Source organism: Rhinopithecus roxellana, chromosome 16 (assembly GCF_007565055.1).
Source record: "Rhinopithecus roxellana isolate Shanxi Qingling chromosome 16, ASM756505v1, whole genome shotgun sequence".
In the NCBI taxonomy this organism is placed as follows: Eukaryota; Metazoa; Chordata; class Mammalia; order Primates; family Cercopithecidae; genus Rhinopithecus; species Rhinopithecus roxellana.
Window position 1 is genome coordinate 108,145,967 of NC_044564.1, and position 20,636 is coordinate 108,166,602.

Genomic DNA, 20,636 nt, shown 5'->3' on the forward strand with positions numbered 1-20,636 from the left:
CAAACCCTGTTTTCTGTTATTTAAGTTGTTTATCAAGACAATACGTGCACCGCGGAACACAGACCCTTATCAGTAGTTCTGCTTTTGCCCTTTGTCCTGTTCCCTCAGAAGCATGTGATCTTTGTTAGACCCTTATTAGTAGTTCTGCTTTTTGCCCTTTGAAGCATGTGATCTTTATACCTACTCCCTGTTCTTACACCTCTCCTTTGGAAACCCTTAATAAAAACATGCTGGTTTTGAGGCTTGGGTGGGCATCATGGTCCTACTGTTATGTGATGTCACCCCTGGCAGCCCAGCTGTAAAATTCCTCTTTTTATACTGTCTCTCTTTATTTCTCAGCCACCCAACACTTATGGAAAATAGAACCTATGTTGAAATAGGGGGCGGGTTCTCCTGATAAAAGCAGGAATAGTATAATGACCATAATGTAACCTACTCCTTAAAACAGACTTGAGCAATCTGGTATTTGATGTGTTTACCTCTAAGACACTGAACACATTTGAGAGGTTCTGGCAGTTGCATGTAATAGGGAGTCTAATCAGTTTTTTGAAACAAAAATGCCATTCGTGGTTCTTTCACTCTACATCATCCCAGTGATCCCTACTCTCTTGCATCTTGAGGATAGAAGTTTGCTGCTTGCATTCTCTGATTCAGTACAGAATACATATTCTCTCTTAAAGGGCTATATATTCAGCTACATATAGCCCATCTGTCTATCACAGCCTGACAGGGAGATCTTTAGAGTTTACCAAAAGGGGCACCCACATGTTTAGCTGGTAAGTGCAGTTTCCTCACCATTGTTAGTCCTGCATCTAAATGCATTCATCTTTCAGCTATCTTCAGGCGCCACTAAAATCCTCTTTATTTCCAAATAAGTCATAGTCTCCCTTCAGCCAAAGTAGGAGGAAGTCTATTCATGTATTACAGAAATTTTAAGTGATTTTTCTCTGTGTCAGGTGATGTTCTTGGCACAGAATAATGAAAAAAAAAGACATCATAGATAAACACAAGGGCTAACAGCCTCATGAGGTTGCTTATGTTAATGCACGTGGCTAGCCTCTTTGTTTCACTCTCTTCCCCCACTTCCCTCTTCCAATGAGTCATGCACCTGTGAGCTTTCCTTAGAGAGAAGTTTACTGCAGAATTCATTCTCTGAGGCAACAGTCACCACTTGTCCTATTTGGACAGAGGGCTTTTTCCTTGGCAGAGGACCCACAGGGAAAAGTCTCTAGCCTGAGGAATTTCAAATGACAGACTTGACAGATCAGTCTGAGGCCTGTGAAGTGTCTTGGGGCTAAATAGGAGGCAACACTAAAGTTGCCATGCTGCAGTGGTAAGGAATCAGACTCAGGGATTCCAGGGGTAGGAGTCCAGAGATGCCCCAGAGTGTACCAGGGTGCTGTCTTGTCATGGCTCAGTCATGCACCAACATCTCCCAGGTCCAAGGCCAGGACAATGGAGTCTGTGGCCAAAGCTCCTAGAATACTACAGCTAGGTCCCTTTAAAATCAGAACTAGAAAGAAGAGTGGAAGGATAACATGACTCACTCTACCAACTTACGTTCTTAGAAATGCTATCAGATAGCCAGATATATTGTGGCAAGAAATGGGTAATGTAAAAGCAATTTAGACTGCCAGCATTTTTTTTAGCATGTCTTATGATGAACAATAAAATAAAATGAATCCCTCATTGTTTCTTTTTTAAAAATCCTAAAATATGTTTAGAAAAAGAAAAATCATTCTGAAATTGTGTGACATTACATGTACGTAGCTTATACAGGATTGGAGAGCTTAGAGCTTACAAATTATTCCTTCTCTCTGTTTCCTTTTCTTCCAGCAGTATCCCTTAAACCAGATAAGTAGGTATATTACACTGAAAACCCATGAAAAGATGTGGACTTGGTTCAAAGGCATATCTTGATGTAGTGGAAAGAATGAAACTTGGAGTTGGACAGACCTGGGTTTTAATATTACTACTGACATATATAGTACTCCTTTGGATTTGTCACAGCTTCACTGGGCTCAGTGTTTTAAAAACAGACAGATTATGTTTGTGAAAGTTCTTTGGTTCCTTGCCCCTCTCCCAACTGTAGTCAAATATCACCCAGAAGATGTGTGTGACATTGTATGTGCGTCGGTAAGCTTAGGCCAGAAGGAGATTGGGATTATGAAAAATTTTAGCAGAGGTAATTTTTGTTCTTAAAAACTACTGTCTAACTTTTTATTGACAACTCAGAAGGATCTATGGGTAGGCTGAAGGTAGAGGGAGCATGCTAGGGATCCAGAATGTTTCTGAGTATCTTAATAATTTAGAGCATTTTATTTGCCTAAAAGCTCACATATTCTCACACACACCTGTGAAATTATCCCTCATTCATGCCCCTATTAGAATTTATTTCAGCAGATGTGGAACTGAACAGTGTAAACACTTGAGTTCACTTCATCATGACTCTTCAAATACCTTTGTCCTGTGGATAAGGCTTAAGACAAAAGACATGAGCCAGAATACATTTTGTGATAACTTTTTCTTCTCTTTAGAAAAAAAAAATATGTACAAAAAAAGCTAAGAAGAGCCAATATGGAAGTGTCAAGAAAACATTCTGATAGGTACAGACAAAAGAGCTCCTTCAATCAAAGGAGTTACATATTAGTTATCACCATGCTAGAAAAATGAGATGCAGTTAAAATTCTAGAATAATTAAAAGCCACAAAGTGAAACTGTTGTTCTGGGGCCCTATGGTGTAGGTTCTCTGATTCCTTTTCTGTAAAATAATACTGTGCAAACTGTAAAATATTCATTTTCATATAAAGTCCATATAATATGATATACAAAACTGTTGAGTTGACAGGGGAGGCTGATGTTGGCTGCTTTTTTGGAGAAAAGGTGGCAGTGACACCTGCCTGCCAAAAGACATTCCAGAAGGATCTTGAGTTCTTTAGTAGAGGCCATTATCTAAGAAAGAATCATATAACCCCAATACCCTCCAAATTCAGAATTCTCTGATAATTGTTTGTGTAACTAGGTGATTTTGTTAATATATTACTTTAAACTTTAAATGGAACAATTTGGTAAGAGATCAGAGTGCAACATTCTTTTTGAAGACAATCTTATTCCTGCAATTGACTTTGAGATTTATTATTAACCAACATTGTCCTTCCTGTAGCTCAAAAGTTTGCCTTTTATTAAAATTCAAAAATTCTGGAGGAGGCAGCAACTGTGGTAATAAAAGTTTAAAATGAGTTGTTATATTTACTTCTGTGTTTATAAAACTGAAAAGAAAATTTGTATACAAATATCACAAAACAACGTCAACCATTGAATAAATGTGGTTCTTCAATGCACGTTTGAACAAGAAAATTTCGTTGGTTTTAAAATTCTGGCATAAATATATTAAAGCTGACCAAAAAAAAAAAAAAAAAAAAAAAAAAAAAAAAAAAAAAGGGCAAGCTACATCACTTCCTCATACAAAAAATGTACAAAACATTAGCTTCTAACTAGATAAACATGATATTCGTCATCACAGTTTGACATTGAGCAACTGTGTGTTTTGAAGTATAGAATTGGAAGGTGATTTTTAAAAACAGCTTGTGACACATCAGTCATCTCAGGTAACTTCGGTCATGGACGCAGAGTGATTCTGTGGAGAAAACACAAGCAGATAAAATCTGAGATAGGGTTGCCTGACACGTGCACACTCACTTGTCCCTACATATTCCCTTGTTTTGTCTCCTCAAGGGTGCACAGGCTGTTCCCTCTCGTAATATGCTGCTCCAAGGCCACTCAATGTCCCTTACCTCTTTTTTTTTTTTTTTTTTGAGATGGAGTTTCACAATTTTTGCCCAAGCCAGAGTGCTATGGCGTGATCTCGGCTCACTGCAACCTCTGCCTCCTGGGTTCAAGTGATTCTGTTGCCTCAGCCTCCCGAGTAGCTGAGATTACAGGCGCCCGCCACCATGCCTGGCTAATTTTTGTATTTTTAGTAGAGATGGGGGTTTTACCATGTTGGACAGGCTGGTCTTGAACTCCTGTCCTTCGGTGATCCACCCGCCTCGGCCTCCCAAAGTGCTGGGATTACAGGCGTGAGCCACCATGCCTGACCCCTGATTTCTGTTGTTAGGACACTGGGGGTTTACATTATATTCTTTAGAGCTCAGATACACATTTTTAGAAACTGAGTATTTTGTATTTTTCAAGGTACTTTTGTCTGAAATCTTTGTGAAAACTGAGGTTTTGGTGCATTTCTTTCCTAAGGCAAAAATAACTTTACCTTTTATTCTTTTACTTCTACAATATGCTTTCTATTTGAATTTTTTTGGGTCAACACTTTGGTCATTTATATGATTCCATGTAAGAGTAAATGGTGAAGATAAAGCCATTCAAATCCTGAGATAACTAGGTAGGTGACTTGAGGCAGATTTATTTAACTCTCCCTCCAAGTCTTTTCTTTTTTTTTTTCCTATTGATAATACGAAGTCTATAATATCACCAGTTCTGAATCAAGGGACCATCAGAATTCTCTAGGAGTACCTCCTTCATTGTTTTTGTTTTAAAACTCCACACCTGCTGAATCAGAATATCCTGGGGTGAGGGTCCACGTATCTGCGGTCAGTACAGATAGAATTCTTTTTTTGTGTCTAAAACATATATAAAAAATATATATATATAACATATAAATTTAATAAATAATATATTATAGTGATAACTTATATAATTACACATTAAAAAATTAAGTTAAAATTAAATATAGAATTATATAGAATTATATATTAATAAATAATATATATTAACAATATAAATTTAATAAATTTATAAATATAAAATATATTAAATATGTATAAGTATCTTTTAACTATATATGTATACATATATAAGTATATATACATACATAGATGAAGAAAGTAAGGCACCAGGTTTAACTAATATGCCCAAAATTAAACGATACATATGTATATATCCATATACACATACTTACATATGTATATATCTTAGTGTATATATGTATCTATATTTAATATATAGTTTTTATATATATATTTTTCCCCATGTGGAAGACATCGGGAGACTCTATACCACATCCAGAGTGAGTTAACACAGTTGCTTCATTTCTAATTTACTTTTTGTTACTAGAAACTGTTGACAAGAATGCAACTGAACAACACTCAGCTGATTGCTCATGTACATTGTGAGCAGGGGGGTGTAGAACATGGATAATTAAGAATTGGTTCCTTTGGGATCCCAACAACTTCATAGAATCATAAAATAATGCTTTGAAAAACTTGACTAGTTTTGAATTGTTTACTTTTTGGTTTCTCTACGGTATTTGGGAAAGATTTTAGGAAATGCACCATCTCAATCAACTATACTAAGGGGAATCATGGAAGGCAGATATTCGAATCTGAGGTAATGTTTTAGAGAGGACCAGAGCACTGTGGCTCTGAGGGCTACATGTGGCAAAGGGGAAAGAATGTCTTGGGAGAAAGGAAAACAAGGGTGACTGGTGCCCTCCCCATTCAGTCTTCTCCTTAGGGGATTTTGAATAGTGGGATGGATGTCATGTGTATGAATGTGTGCTGTGAAGAGAGGTTCTAATCTCTGATCTTAAAAGATCCACGTGCTGCGAAGATGATTCTGTTCCAAAAATTACAAAGATGCTATTTCTAACAGAAACCATGGCTGTTGGAGTTGCAAGGGAAGTTCTTGCCCACAGGGGATATTAATTTTGGAAACACTGTAGCTCAGGTTCAATATACCAGCCACCTGTAGCATGTTTTCATATTCAATGCTGGCAGTTGTGGATTTCAAAAAAGAATTTTCATTGAATGAAATCTCAGGCTGTGTGGTGTAGGAGAACTAGCAGGGCCTTTAGAATTGGATGGGTCTTAGTTTAATTTTAACTGGGTGACCTTGGGCATATTACTTAAACCTAGTGCCTTATTTTCATCTGTAAAATAGGATATAACAAAACCAATGCAGTATCATGAATATTAAATGAGACGACTCTCAATAAATGCTAGTTCTTTTTTCTTGACCAACAAATAAAGGGTATATCTTTCTAACTATCCATGTGGAAACATTTAATACTAAAAGCAGATGCTTGGTGATTTGAATTTTTCACAGTTGGTATGGATAGCATAATGTGAGAGGCAATACTTCTCTTTAGCTTTCTGTGGCTTCATTCTGGCTAGCCTGCAGAAGTCCTTCTCATCGTTTCTCATGAATCTCTACTTTCCGTGGATGTTCAAATAGTGATTATGGTCAAATTTGAGGTTCTTGGTTTTGGCTAAAGTGTCTAGTTTAGGTTTTGGGACAAGTTTGTATTCATTCATCAACATTTATTTCACACCTAGTGGATGCCAGGATATACAGTGAATAAGACATGGTTTATAGGGTCCTGATCCTCAAAACGTCCCAAGTCTTTGAAGGAAGCAGACATGAAGGAACACTTGGCTTTAATTAGGAGTGACAGTCACAGGAGAGGGGCCTGGAGGGTCCTTTGGCCCGAGCCTGGTATTCAGGCAAGGCCTCAAATTGTATCCATATGAAGTGACATCCGTAATCACAAAGATCTATTGACAGGTTTGAGAGAAGTTCAACTACTACCTGTAAACAATGAATTCATATCTATTTTGAGAATCTTTTATCTATCTTGTGAATAGCATTTTTTGAAACCCTGTTTAGCACTTCATTTTTCTATTTAAGTAGAATCCTCCAAAACAGAGTCTGGACATCTCTAGACCTGATCAACCATCAATGGCCCTGAGAATTAAGAGAGAAAGAAGGCTGGGGAAGGCCTTAGACAGAGGTCATGCTTGAGCAGTGCTGGGCGGAATGATGAGGTGTGCAAAAGGGGTGTTCTTATATCCCCCAGGATATTTGGGGGATAGCATTTACAAGGACACAGAGACTGGTACGTCTATGGAACTCAGCAAATATTTTGTTTCTTTTTAAAATTCACTTGTTTTCATTTTACCCCCCAAAATAGAGACCCTCTCTGACTTCACTAAACACAGGATTGTAATTAGGGAAGAAAGATTAGATTCTATTTCACTATTTCATTACAAGGTGTAGCTATTTAGCTAATTTGATATTTAACCTGTAGCAACAGGCTGTTTATAAACCCGAAATATTTTTGTTAACATTTTATTTCTAGACCAAGTTAAAATGTTAGCCTTAATACAAATTAAGGGAAAACAAACAAAACAACAATACTTGGTACTGTATTAATGGAGAACCTTAAATATTTTTCCCAAAATGGAGATACAGAGGTAGCTTTCTTGTTCCAACTCCCCCCGCCCAACCTCGTTCATTAATAATATTAGATTTAATTAAAGGTAAAAAGGCATAGGGTATTGAGACCAGCCTGGCCAACATGGCGAAAAACTGTCTCTACTAATAATACAAAAAATTAGCTGGGCTTGGTGGCACATGCCTGTAGTCCCATCTACTTGGGAGGCTGAGGCGAGAGAATCGCTTGAACCCCTGAGGCAGAGGCTGCAGTGAGCTGAGATCATGCCACTGGACTCCAGCCTGGGTGACAGAGTGAGACTCCGTCCCCGGGGGGGCGGAAAAAGAGCATAGGGTAGTTTGTCTTAGAGAGATGTGATAGTTAATAATCTTTAAACAGTGAAAATATTATTTTATATTGCACTGATATGAAGTACATAATAATTCCAAAGGGAACAAAAGGGAAGTGATTTGCTTTTCTCTTACATCTTCTATAAAAATGCCTGAGTAGGAAAATGCCAAATACAAACAAGATTTCAAAACAGACTATTACAAAAAATGAACACTTTAGCCGGGCTCAGCTACCTGAAAAAGACGACATGCTAATGAAAACCACATTATCAGTTGTCCCCTATCTGCTTAAAGAACTCCTGCTCATCCAGCTTTCTCACTTGCTACCTATATGGCCTTGGGCAAGTATCTAATATCACTGTCTTCAGTGTTTTTTTTTTTTTTTTTTGAGACATGGTCTCACTCTGTCACCCAGGCTAGAGTGCAGTGGCACGATCACAGCATGCTGTAGTCTTAATCTCCCAGGCTCAAACACTCCTCCCACCTCAGCCTCTGGAGTAGCTGGGACTACAGGCATGCGCTACCATGTCAGGCTAATTTTTGTATTTTTTTTAGTAGAGACGGAGTTTCGCCATGTTGCCCAGTCTGGTCTCAACTCCTGGGCTCAAGCAATCCACCTGCCTTGACCTCGCAATGTGCTGGGATTACAAGCATGAGCCACCACGCTCAGCCTGTCTTCCTGATTCTTATCTTTACCTGTGAAATAGGAATTACAGTATCTATTCAATAGAGTGGTTGTTCAAGTAATAATGTATTTGTAAAGCACCTAGCAATTGTGCCGGCAAAAGGAAGTGCTTCATATCATCTGTCCAGGCTCCTTTCAGTTGGCAAGTCCTGGCCTTCCCTGTCTTCTCAGACAGCAGATTTTTTCCCCTTCATTTGTAGTCAGCGAGCACTTTGTGCACCTCTGATTCAGCATGTCATATTACAACTACCTATTTAGAACCACCTTTCCTGATCATCTGTGATTTATTTATTCATTTATTTATTTAGCAGGTATGGGGACTTGTTACATTGACCAGGTTGGTCTCCAACTCTTGGCTTCAAGCAATCCTCCCACCTTGGCATCTAAAAGTACTGAGATTATAGGTGTGAGCCACCATGGCTGTCCCTCATTTGTGAGTTATTTGAGGGCAAGGACTGTATTCAATTATTTTTTTGTATCCCTGGCATGATGCAAGGTTCTGTTGTAGAGTAATAGATCAGGAGGTGCTGTTGCATTTAATTTTTGTCACAAAAACATGTCCAAAGGGACATTTAGTAGCCTTCTAAAATGTGCCTCCAGCTTACATCACTCTCTGTACAGAAGCTTTTTCTTTCCAAATATTGTCCTAGTTATTAAGTCAAATTGGTTTTTCCATATTAGTCTAAATTTCATAAATGTGATATTATGTTGTCAAAGTATCCTGAAACAGCTAAGGTTTAAGTTAGACATTACTAAGAGCTCTCTGAAGATTCATGATTGCCAACCCCCAGAATAAATATAGGAATAACTGAGGGGAAAAAGTGAAGACTGCCTTTTGTGAGCGCCTTTACAATAAATGAATCAGATTCTCATTGATGCTGGGTAAATTAGTGGTATTCATGGATTGATACTGACCTCCCAAAGTGTTCAGCCTGTGGGTTTGGTTTGCTAAAACTGCTTTACCATACCTGTGCACTTAAGGTTTCCAGAGGGCTTTCTATCCTTGGGAAAGCCATTAGGGGTACTCCACGGGGATCCTCAGGCTTGGGTTTGGAAGGAGATCCTTGCGTTCCTTTAAAGTTATGAACCACACACATTCCCTGCAGGATGAGGAGGAAAAAAGAATGGGGTCAGACTGCAGCCATCAATGCCTGGCATCCGTGAGGGTGGCAGGCCTTTCCCCTTGAGCATCATCAACAGAGTGACCTTTTTCCTTTGAGAGAGGGGAAAGGGACTATGGGAAGTATTGTGGAAGCATCTGTTTAATCACCAGATGACCAGTAACGATCGCTCCCCACCCCATTGGACCTGTTTTCTCACCTGTAAAATAAGAATAGTAATACCCACTTCACAGATTTGTAATGATTAAAGACAGTGAATGCAAATCACCTCATAATAACAGCTAAAATTTATTGAGGGCCACTATGCGTCTGGGACGATGCTCAGGATTTTATCCAATTTCACTTAACCCACCCAACAATTTCATAAGGGAGATACTATTATCTCCAGTCTAGATAGGGGGACACAGGGAAGTTAGATAACTTGCCCGAGGTCACACAGAGATTGAAACTCCAGAGCCCCTAAATCATACCCCTATACTATTTTGCCCCTTAAAAAGTGCCAAACGCATAGCAAGTATTCAGTCCATGTTAGCTGGTCTTTAAGTCTTACCTTAGATCGTCATCCTCAAATTATGACTATTTGCTTGAGATTAGATAACTCCTGAGTTTTCTTTCATTGCTTCCATTTAAGAACTTTCCCTGTAAGTCACTGTCCACTTTTCTGTTTCCTGCTGAGGTCTTTTCATAACTGACTGTTTCTACCATCTTCCCTGCTTTTTTTTTTTTTTTTTGACCCCCCCCAAAAAATCCCTCCTTTTCCCTGCCTCTTTCCGTACTTGCTTTGCTTCTTCATCCAGCATCTTCGAATCTTTCCTACTACTCTTCAAACCCTGTAGCACATTGGCATGCATCCTCTCTACCTGGCTCGTCTCCATCTCACGCTTACACTCGGCTTTTTTTCTTTTTTCTTTTTTGAGATGGCGTCTCGCTCTGTCGCCCAGGCTGGAGTGCAGTGGTGCGATCTCGGCTCACTGCAAGCTGCGCCTCCAGGGTTCACGCCATTCTCCTGCCTCAGCCTCCCGAGTAGCTGGGACTACAGGCGCCCGCCACGTCGCCCGGCTAGTTTTTTGTATTTTTAGTAGAGACGGGGTTTCACCGTGTTAGCCAGGATGGTCTCGATCTCCTGACCTCGTGATCCGCCCGTCTCGGCCTCCCAAAGTGCTGGGATTACAGGCTTGAGCCACCGCGCCCGGCCAACTTTTTGTATTTTTAGTACAGACGGGGTTTCACCGCTTTAGCCAGGATGGTCTCAATCTCCTGACCTCGTGATCCACCCACGTGGCCTCCCAAAATGCTGGGATTACAGGCGTGAGCCACGGCGCTGGCCCCTGCACTGTGCTTTAACTCAGCTCATCAGAAAATGGGAGGAGGGGAACGTGTAGAAACTTTGGAGTGGGGGCACTCAGGTCCCTCTGCTGGTTATTGGTTGGGTGGCTATTGGGCAAGTTACTTATCTTTGAGCCTCATTTTCCTCATCTATAAAATGAGGATAGGAATATTGTTAGAGTTGCCCTGGGGGCACTTGATTAGATGTCTATAAAGCAGACAGCATGTAGTACTTGTTCAGCTACTGACTTCCTTTCCCTTCCTCCCACATTCCACCTCATGGGAAACACAAACATAAAGCACTATTGAACATTTACAGTAGATATCCTGCCATTCTCAGTGTTTGCTCTTCTCTCTTTTTCTGTCTCCTCTCCAAGTCTTTGCTTTGGAATGACTCCAGGCTCCTCCAGGACATCCTTCCCCTCCCATTTCCCAGCTTTGTGTATGTCCGTGAGGTGTGTTCACATGCCTGTGCCAACAGGGTGGTCTCCCTCATGCCAGAGCAATTCAACCACAGATCTGGGTCTTACATAAAGGCCATTTGTGGGAAAACAAATTTTGACATCAATTGGGAAGTCCCTTGAAAGCACTAGCAGACCAAGTAGTTACTGAGTGATGAGAAACAGGGCTACATGTTATGGAGAGAAAACAAGTTTAATGTTGAAGCAGAATTTGTGTATGGGGCTTCAGCAAACCCCAATATCATCCCACAAAGACCCTACAAATTGTTTGGGACAGTCAGAATGGCTCCTCTTCTCTAACTGGGCATGGCTGGCTTCAGAACTGATGGACAGCAACATTGATTGTCTTGTCTTGAACCAAAGTCTTTATTTATACACCATTGATCTCCCTTTGAAACCCTTCTCTTCCCTTCAAGTCATGTTTTCTTTCCATCTGAAAAAAATTCCTCAGGAACAGTAGTAGGGGGTAGGGGGAAGAGGAGTTGGTTAATCAGTACAAAAATACAGTCAGATGGAAAAAATGAGATCTGCTCACTGTAACAGTAGAGTGACAATAATTAACAATAACTTACTGTATATTTCAAAATAAATGGAAGAATAGATTTGAAATGTTCCTAACACAAAGTAACAGTATTTGAGGTGATGGATATCCCAGTTACCCAGATTTGATCATTATACATTGTATGCTTATATCAAAATATCACACATACTCCCGAAAAGTGTGTAACTTCTACGTATCCATAAAATATTGTTTTTAAAAGGCATTCCTTAGGAAAGTTCCTAATGAGATATCAACATTTCATGATTACTTCAGCACTACTTTTCCTGCAACTTCATCCAGAGTATTTGCATTTTAGTTTTTCATCTTTCACTATAGAAAGAATGCCTGGATCCATTCAAAATACTGGCACGTTCTTTGTTGTATTTCACCTCACCTTATTGCATGTTGCAGATACTGTTTTTTAAAAATTGAAGCTTTTTGACAACACTGTGTCCAGCACGTCTATTGGCACCAGTTTTTCAACAGCATGTGCTCACTTTGTGTCTGTGTCAACACTTTTTTAAAGATATAAAGTGCTTTTAAATTAAGGTAAATACATTTTTTTTAAGACATAATGCTATTGCACACCTAATAGACTACAGAAAAATGTAAACATTTTATATGCACTGGAAAACCAAAAAATTTTGTGCCTAGCTTTATTGTGATATTCATTGTTGCAGTGGTCTGGAACCAAACCCGCAATATCTCCGAGATATGCCTGTCATTTTGAATTAGAAAGAAGCTTCCCAATCAGTGTTCTGAATATGAGCATTGTCTGTATTTTAGCAGATTTTTTACAAGTCAGAAAGAATGGCTGGGAGAGGCATGTGTGTATTTTGCATACTGGGAAGGGAAGGAAGAGGGGCTAGGAAAAGGAAGTGTTAAGTCATATGACTGAAGTTGATCTATGTGTGATGCTAATCCTAATGGATCTTGGACCAGAGAGGGCAGAATAGGAGGAGGGAGATCCTTCAAGACTGTGATGGCTTCTTTCTCCTTGAGGAGACTTCCTGAACATTGTTAGGGAATTCATTTCACGCACAATATGGGAGTCTCCAGGTCTGATGATTCATCGTAAATTTTTTCTGGGCCTGTTTTAAGTCCTTGAAGATAATAAAAATCTGCATCTCTGAGGTGTGACCATGCTGTGAATACTACACAGCAATAAAAAGGAACTATTGATACATTCTACAACATAGATGAATCTCAAAATAATTACGCTAGGTGAAAGATACCAGAAAAAAGACATTATGATTCAATTAATATGAAATTGTAGAAAAGACAAACTAATATAGAATGACAGAAGATCACCAGTTGCCTGGGAATAAGGGAAAAGGAAGGGTGGGAGAGAAAGTTGTATGCCAAAATTGATCAAATTGTACACTTGATGTGTCATTTATTGTATACCTATTATACTTCAATAAAACCGTGAAAGCCAAGACAAAAAGAATACAAATTAACCTCTTTTTATCAAATCCAACTGAATTTAAGAGATTTCCTAGGTGAGCAGGTGGCCAGACCTCCATCTCTTTGGGGAACCAAAACATCAGAAATACAAGAAAAATGTATTAACCAAAATTCTCTCCAGGAAGATAGGTGGTTGAGAAGGAAATAAGATTCCCAAGAGGCATGTTCCAATAGTAACAGAGTCCCACTAAAAAGGGTGGGTGTGATAATCTGCAGGATTTTAAAAATTTCTGAGTAGGAGATGCAACTTTGGAGCTAGAGCTGAGTTTCTTGGGATGCTGGAGAAGAGGCTGCTTGCTTCTACCAGTGCTCTTCATTCTCTATTCTTCCCTCAAGCAACACAGCTTTTGCCCCCAATATGCTGAGAACAAATTCTTAAAGAAGATTGGTTTGAAGGTATGCCAATTTATCATTAGTCTGCTTGGCTCCAGTCCCAAGCCCAGTGTTGAAAGAGGTAGAGCCAGCTGTCCTTCTAGGGGCAATTCTCTCCCTACCACCCAGAAGGAATATGGCCAGTCCTGTTTCTGAAAGAAAAGGGTGTTCTGAAATCATTTTTGTAGCAAAAGCATGCATAATACTTGGAGAATAATTGTAATTCACAAGGTTGGGACAAAAGGAACACAGATGGTGAAGTCTGGGAAACCTGACTCAGTTTTTCAGAGAGCAGAAGAGGAGGGGAAAAGGTAAAAAGAGGGGAAGTCAACCTACCAGAAACAGGGCCACTGCAGTGCCCAGGATGAAGCCGGCAATCACGTCCGAGCAGTGGTTCCGATACTCAGAGACTCGGTTGAGGCCTGTCAGGAAAGCTGTGCAGAGAGTTCCAAGGCACAGCACTGGCTTGGCCAGTCGACTGCTCTTCGTCTTGATTGTGCTTGTAATATACATCTGGAATAGGACAGAGGCCAGAGAGTGACCAAGCAGCCTCCTTGTACTGTGCGTACACGTGCAAGCAAGCAGGTGCATACACCAGCACACACAAGCAGGGGCTCGTGTCAAAGCAACCACGCTAACTAGTATTCCTTGAACAACTCCACTAAGCTATTTAGTAAAATATTTAGGTAGGAAATCAGTGCAGCAAGAACAATGAACAGATGTATATTAATCAGTCTTTTGTAACCTAGTGGACATATGAACAGAAGTTATTAGTGGCACAAAGAATGCATTAATGATTAGATTCAGAACATGCAGATTTTATGTGACAAATTTAAATATCATTTGGGGTATAAGAAATACATATGAGAGTCTGAGATACCAAATAAACCTTCTATGGGAATGAAGCTTTTGGTGGAGAAGACCGGGTAGGTGAGTGACTGTAAGTGACGGTACATTTTATTTTTTGTGTCCCCAAAAGTTCCTAGTTGCTTCCTCATACCTTCAGGCAATTAATACCAAAGTGTTGACTGATGAGTTAGTTGATAGGCTGAATTAGAACCTCCCAACAACTGCATCACATAAATAGATTTCAGCTGTGCTAGTAAATGGACTCCTACATTCCTTAGGACAGCTGTGATCAGCTTTATTCATTTATTCCAGTTTCTTAAAATATTAAACTTTTCTGTGTGTCCCACAAGATTCAGGTCGAGAAGACCTGAACTGAGTAAAGACATAGGCAGCTGTTACTAGTTTGTTGTGAGGAGCTGGGTAAGACCCTGACGTTTTATAGACTCAGGTAGCAAATGTGTCCCTGGTGGTCTAGAGTTAGGAAGCCTTTTTCAAATAAGTAAACACTTTTAGCTAACCTTTGGTAGTGGTTACAAAACACCACTAGGGGGCACCATTGGTCTATCATTTCTTAACAAACGTGTTATGTGAGCTTAGCAATTCTAAAAAATAAGGTGCTGATACTTAGAGTCTATATAGTATGTTTATATGGCCTAAGCACATATAAGTTAAAATAGATGCATTTTACAGTATTACAATAGAAATTCGTAATATCCTAGAATGATGCCTCAACACTGGTGAGAATACGAGAAGATAGGAATCTCTTCTATGTAACAGATTTCCTATAAAACTGGTTACATCAAAGTTACATAAATTACATCCTATTATTATACTATTTTCAGACTCTGTGGTAAATGTTACTTAAAATCTATACTGTATATATTTAGTTGTTTATGCTATTATGTTTTCCAATTATACCTGTCATAAATCTTTCCTATAAGATTACAAATTATTAAAAGCAGGAGTCTATGGTTAGTTGATGTTCTTCATGGTATTAACTAGTACTTAGGAAATCCTTGTTGAGTAATTTCTGAAAGCACTTGTCATGTAATAGAGGCTCAGAAGATTTATGCAACTGGAATCTCATATCAGGGTTTATCTGACTATAGCCTGTGAGGCATGATTTGAATTGGATAACATCTGAATCCTTGAGAACATGCTATAGCAGCATTTATTCTGTGTGAGCTGATGATATTTACTTCTTTTGTGCCCAAAGAACTTCATGTCTCATTTGTTGAGACGGTAGTTTATTGTAAGTAACAGAATAATTTATAATGGCACTATAAAAATTAATTTCACACAGCAATAACTTGAGCCTAATAAAAAATACAGGAAAAGGCACAAGAATACATTGTTTAGGTTCTAGATAATTAGGACAAATCAACATTCTGAAAATTAGAAAATATGTTGAATACCTCAGAGGGCTTTGTTTGTTTAAAAAAATACCTGCATTGAGGTTTTTTGGCTTTGTTTTGTTTTTGGTAAAGCAAAGACATTTAACCAAGCTATAATCTGTTTTGTAAATTGAGGCTTCTGTGTTATTTGCATCTATGTTTCTTTAATATGGGGACAGCTGAGCTCATTTTTGTCACATATTCATTAAAGAGTAGAGCCAAAAAAAATAAGTAGAAAGACTTATATTTGGTAGTTGGTGGTTGACAAAATAACCCTATCGATGTGATCCCGTAAATGGGACACAAAGGTACTATCTGCTCCTGGTTGTTTTAAATAAATAGACCAGACCCGTAGTCACAAAGAATGACTGTGTATTAATGATTAGATTCAGAACATGCAGTTTTTATGTGACAAATTAAAGAATCATTTGGGGTATAAGAAACTCATATGAGTTTTTGCCTTTTCTCCACCCTAGGGGTGATGGCACAGACCTGTTCGCTTCCCCCAGAGGCAGAACGTGCCTTCTGCAATTACACTCTGTGACAGGGAGGGTAGCATCTCCCTGGGGGGTGGGTTGAGGGCATACTCAGAAAGTTTGAAAAGAATGGACAGTTTGAAAGGAGTCTTCCCTCTGTCTTTTCCCTTCCCCCACTTTCCACTGAGAATCACCAGACTAGTCATATTCTGAATATAGAATAAGTTGAAGTAAGGAAAGGGGGTGTTTTTGGCCAACAGTTGCTCTGCCACTGGTAAATGCACCTGATGTCCACCAGCAATATCGTATCAGCCTGTGGAGCCTTTGAGCTGATCCTTGCATGTCTATATTCTTGGTCCTAAGAATGCATAACCCAGACAAGAGTGAAATGAGGTTATTTCCAAAATGAATGCAGTTAAAAAGTTAGAAAATAAGAGAGACACCATTGTTCTTTCAGATGTGGGACATACTTTGGTTTTTCTGTTACTAAAACAAAAAGAAAAAGAGAAAGTTATACCCCAGTGGGGCAGTCAATGGCTGTGCGATCCGGGGGACAACGAGAAACATACTTTGGGGTGTTGAGGTTCTTCTAGGATCATCCCTGTCTCCTAGCAGAGTCATGGAGAAGAGTGTCAGAGCAAAGGAAAGCTGTGTATTTATCCTGGGTCTGTATATTGTTGGGGCAGCCATTCATATGAGACCCATGCTTGCAAATTTCTAGGCAAGTGTGAGAAGGTGTGCTGTTCTAAAACCAACCAAAACGTTGAAAAAGAGTACTGTCGTGGGAGGTAAGAAAATCTCAGACACAGTACCAGGAGTCTGGGTCTCTGCTCTGGTTGTATGATCTTAGCTATATTATGGGCCCCAGCTTTCACATCTGTAAATGGGAGGATGTAATTAGGTGATTGTCAAAACATTCCAGAACTAATATCCTCTGGCAGATCAGGAGATTGAAAGTGGGGTAGAAGTGTGTGTGTGTGTGTGGGGGGGGGGGGGGGGGCGCGGGCTAGTATATCAATAGCATAATATAGAGAAATATGCCACATGTAACTTTAAGAGTCACTATAGGTGACAATGAAAGAATGTAGACAGGACAGGGAGACATACATCCTATCAAAAACTGGACTTAGGAGAGACAAGACTTGCACACTCACCGTGGCATATAAGGCGGAGTAAATGCTCAGAGCAGCATGTTTGGAGGGAAAGGATCTCCGAGCCTTTTCTATCACTTCCAGGTCCCCAGTACAAATGTTCCCATTGTTTATAAACTGGTGGTGCGCTTGGCAGTCTGTACTGGTGTAGTTCGGCTTGCACACAGTCAGGAAGTATGGCGTTAAGTGCCCAGTGACCACTTGTCCGGCGTTTACAAAAATATCAGTAGCAAAAAGTCCAAATGCAAACACCCCTATAAGAAGATTAAAATCATTAGGAATGGTGACATATTCCATCGATGGCATTTTTCTCCTAAGAGAAAACAGCGGTGAGAGTCCATGATGACCTATCAAAATGATTCTAAGTACTCCGCGGATTATCTTTCCAGGAGTGGTACCTGCTTCCCAAATCACCATTTCTTCCAAATTGATGCAGACATTCTACGGTTAGCATTTTATGGTTTTGTATCAGTAGTTTAGAAAAAGCACAGTCTAACGAAAAGAATTTGAATTTTGGAGTCATATAGACCCGGGTTCCGGTCTCATCACTGGTGACTGGTTCACAGTATAAGTAATTTATCTTCTTTGAACCTTGGTTACCTTAGCTGCAAAATGGAGAAGGGGGTAGTTTGGGGAAAATGGAATAATATGTGTGCAAAATACCCGCTATGGTGTCTATGTAATTAATCAACATCAGTTCTCTCTCCTTCTATACAGAATACGTTCTCCCTGATTCTACCTGGAAATGCAAATCATCTTGGGAGCAGTTACAACATCATGGCAGGTGACAGTAAAGGAGGATCTTATGGAATTGTCTTTTAAAAAATTATTCTAGAAACTTTGAATTGGAGTTTCATTTGATGTTGGAAACAGAAAATCAGAATAAAGGAAAAGTGTTATAAAAAAATGTTGTTGGCCGGGCGCGGTGGCTCAAGCCTGTAATCCCAGCACTTTGGGAGGCCGAGGCGGGCGGATCACGAGGTCAGGAGATCGAGACCATCCTGGCTAACACGGTGAAACCCCGTCTCTACTAAAAATACAAGAAAATTAGCTGGGCGTGGTGGCAGGTGCCTGTAGTCCCAGCTACTCGGGAGGCTGAGGTAGGAGAATGGCGTGAACCCGGGGAGCGGAGCTTGCAGTGAGCGAGATAGCGCCACTGCACTCCAGCCTGGGGCACAGAGCAAGACTCCGTCTCAAAAAAAAAAAAAAAAAAAAAAATGTTGTTGACCATTAATTTCCTATTGCTGCTACAACAAATTACCACAAACGGAGGGGCTTACAGCACAAATGTATCCCCTTCAGACTTCTGTATTCTGGAATTCAGAAGCCTACAACAGGTTCCACTAAGCTTAACTCAAAGCATTGGCAGGGCTGTGTTCTTTCTGAGTGCTCAGGGTATAATCCACACCTTTCCTTTTCCGTATGTTCTAGAAGTTGCCTTCATTCCTTATCTTATGGCCTCTTTCCAGGACTTCACATCATTCCAACTTCTGCCTTCACTGTCATATCTCCTCTGACTCTGACCCTCCTGCCTGTCTCTTATAAGGACCCTTGTGATTATATCTGGATAATCCAGGATAGTCTCCCTATCACAACTTTAACCACACCTGCATTCCTTTTTGCCATGTAAGGTAACAGTTTCCAGGGACATGACCATCTTTGGGTGGGGAAGGGTGCATTCTGATTTTGCTGTTGGTCTGAAAACCCTGTGAGTAGGCTATACTTCTTGGATTTTATCTGTTCTTTGGTAAATTCCATAAGATTAGCCCCAACAAGCTTGAACATACAGAGGTTTCCTTCTAGAAAGCTTTGTGACTTATTTCAAGGGCTGTATATTACATCTATGCACTGAGAAAGGCTGTGTAGAGCTATAAGTGGGTTGAAGAGATGAAGATGTCTTATATGCAATTGAAGGTAGAAGTTGACAAGTGTGAGACGCAGCATTAACCTTTCTAAATGTCAAGGGTCTGCTATAGTTTCAACTAAATGTCTACCCAATTTTGACTCCCATATTCAATGTTCTGAATCTGCAAATTGTGCTGACTTCACCCAAAAATTAATCTATTATAGCAGAAGCAAAGACTAGTTTGGCTGAAACCTTCATCTGGTTTTCATTTTTATCTGTATTGATTGCTATAATCTTTCTTTTTGTGGCTTTGCCAGTATGTGCTTTATCATAATGAGAACTAGCTCTTTTAATAGCTTCTGCTGGCTCATACTCATTGGGTCTGACCTCTGAGAGCAGGCATTCATTGATCATCGAAGGCAGTTTTCACCCCCAGGTGCTGGAAGTCTAAATGGGTGGAGATTTTCTACATCTTCAAGCAAGATTCTCAAAGACCAGGTTTCTGGGACTTTCAAGGGGCAATAAGTCTGTCCAGACATAACTTTTCCAGGAAACTAGGGTAATTTATGATCTGAAAAAGGAAAAGTGGCAGGATCTCCCTTTGGCATTTTGTCAGAAGAGTTTCCAATTAGGGTGGGTTTTATTCTTTCTGTGGCAGAGGATTTCTAGGTTCCTTGGGTCAGTGCCAGCTCTGTGGTCACAGTGATTGTATGATGGCCAGCTCTCCACGCCACTGTCCTGTATGCCAAGGCTGAAAGTGGCTTTCTCTTCTTCTCTTTGCCTTCTGTGGATTGTGTCTGTTTCTTCTGCTGGCTTCAGGAGCATCTGCTGTCCGAACACTTGATTCTGGTGCATTTGATCCAGCTTTAGAAGGTACCGCATCAGCCTGGGAAGCCTATCTGCCCCGTGCAGGCCACAGCAACAAAGCATGGCGGAACCTGCACTGGTGACTCATAGACCATGTCAGATCATAGAGGGCTTTTCTAAAGGAACTCAGGCCATCTTTCTGTTACTTAACCCTGAGCTCCTTGTGTGTATTTTTACAAGCCTCAGAAGCTAAAAACAGCTACTCTTGCCCTTAGAGTCAGATGAAACACCACTTAGTCTCCAGTATTGCAAAGCATGATTTGAAGATGTTTTAAAAATGTCTCTGTATCTTGGTTTGGCGTCTAAAATTCTTCAGGTGAGATCATATTTTCTAATAGATATTTTTCATTTCCATAACCCAGCAACCCCTCAGATGGTTCTATTTATCTTAAGGCTCTGCTCCATCTGTGATATTTCTTCCTTCAGAGAAGCCGATTATATTTTTGAATGGATTTTCCAATTTACAACAGACACAAAAGTCCAAAAGTAAAGCACTTTTGATTTG

At 39.8% G+C, this 20,636-nt stretch overlaps 1 protein-coding gene across 3 annotated transcripts in view; it reads right to left on the minus strand.

Moving 5' to 3' along the window:
- Positions 1-2,505: 2,505 nt before the first annotated feature.
- Positions 2,506-20,636, minus strand: part of PLPPR1 (phospholipid phosphatase related 1) — a 307,286-nt gene continuing 289,155 nt past the window's right edge. The window contains exons 5-8 of one of the 3 annotated variants that reach the window (XM_030919661.1): positions 17,422-17,672; positions 13,885-14,061; positions 9,229-9,360; positions 2,506-3,637 (exon numbers count right to left, since the gene is read on the minus strand). In XM_030919661.1, the coding sequence (XP_030775521.1) occupies positions 3,605-3,637; positions 9,229-9,360; positions 13,885-14,061; positions 17,422-17,672 (593 nt within the window). In that variant the 3' untranslated portion in view covers positions 2,506-3,604. The remainder of the gene's footprint in view (positions 3,638-9,228; positions 9,361-13,884; positions 14,062-17,421; positions 17,673-20,636) is intronic. The other 2 variants (XM_010374143.2, XM_030919662.1) reach the window with 2 other exon arrangements.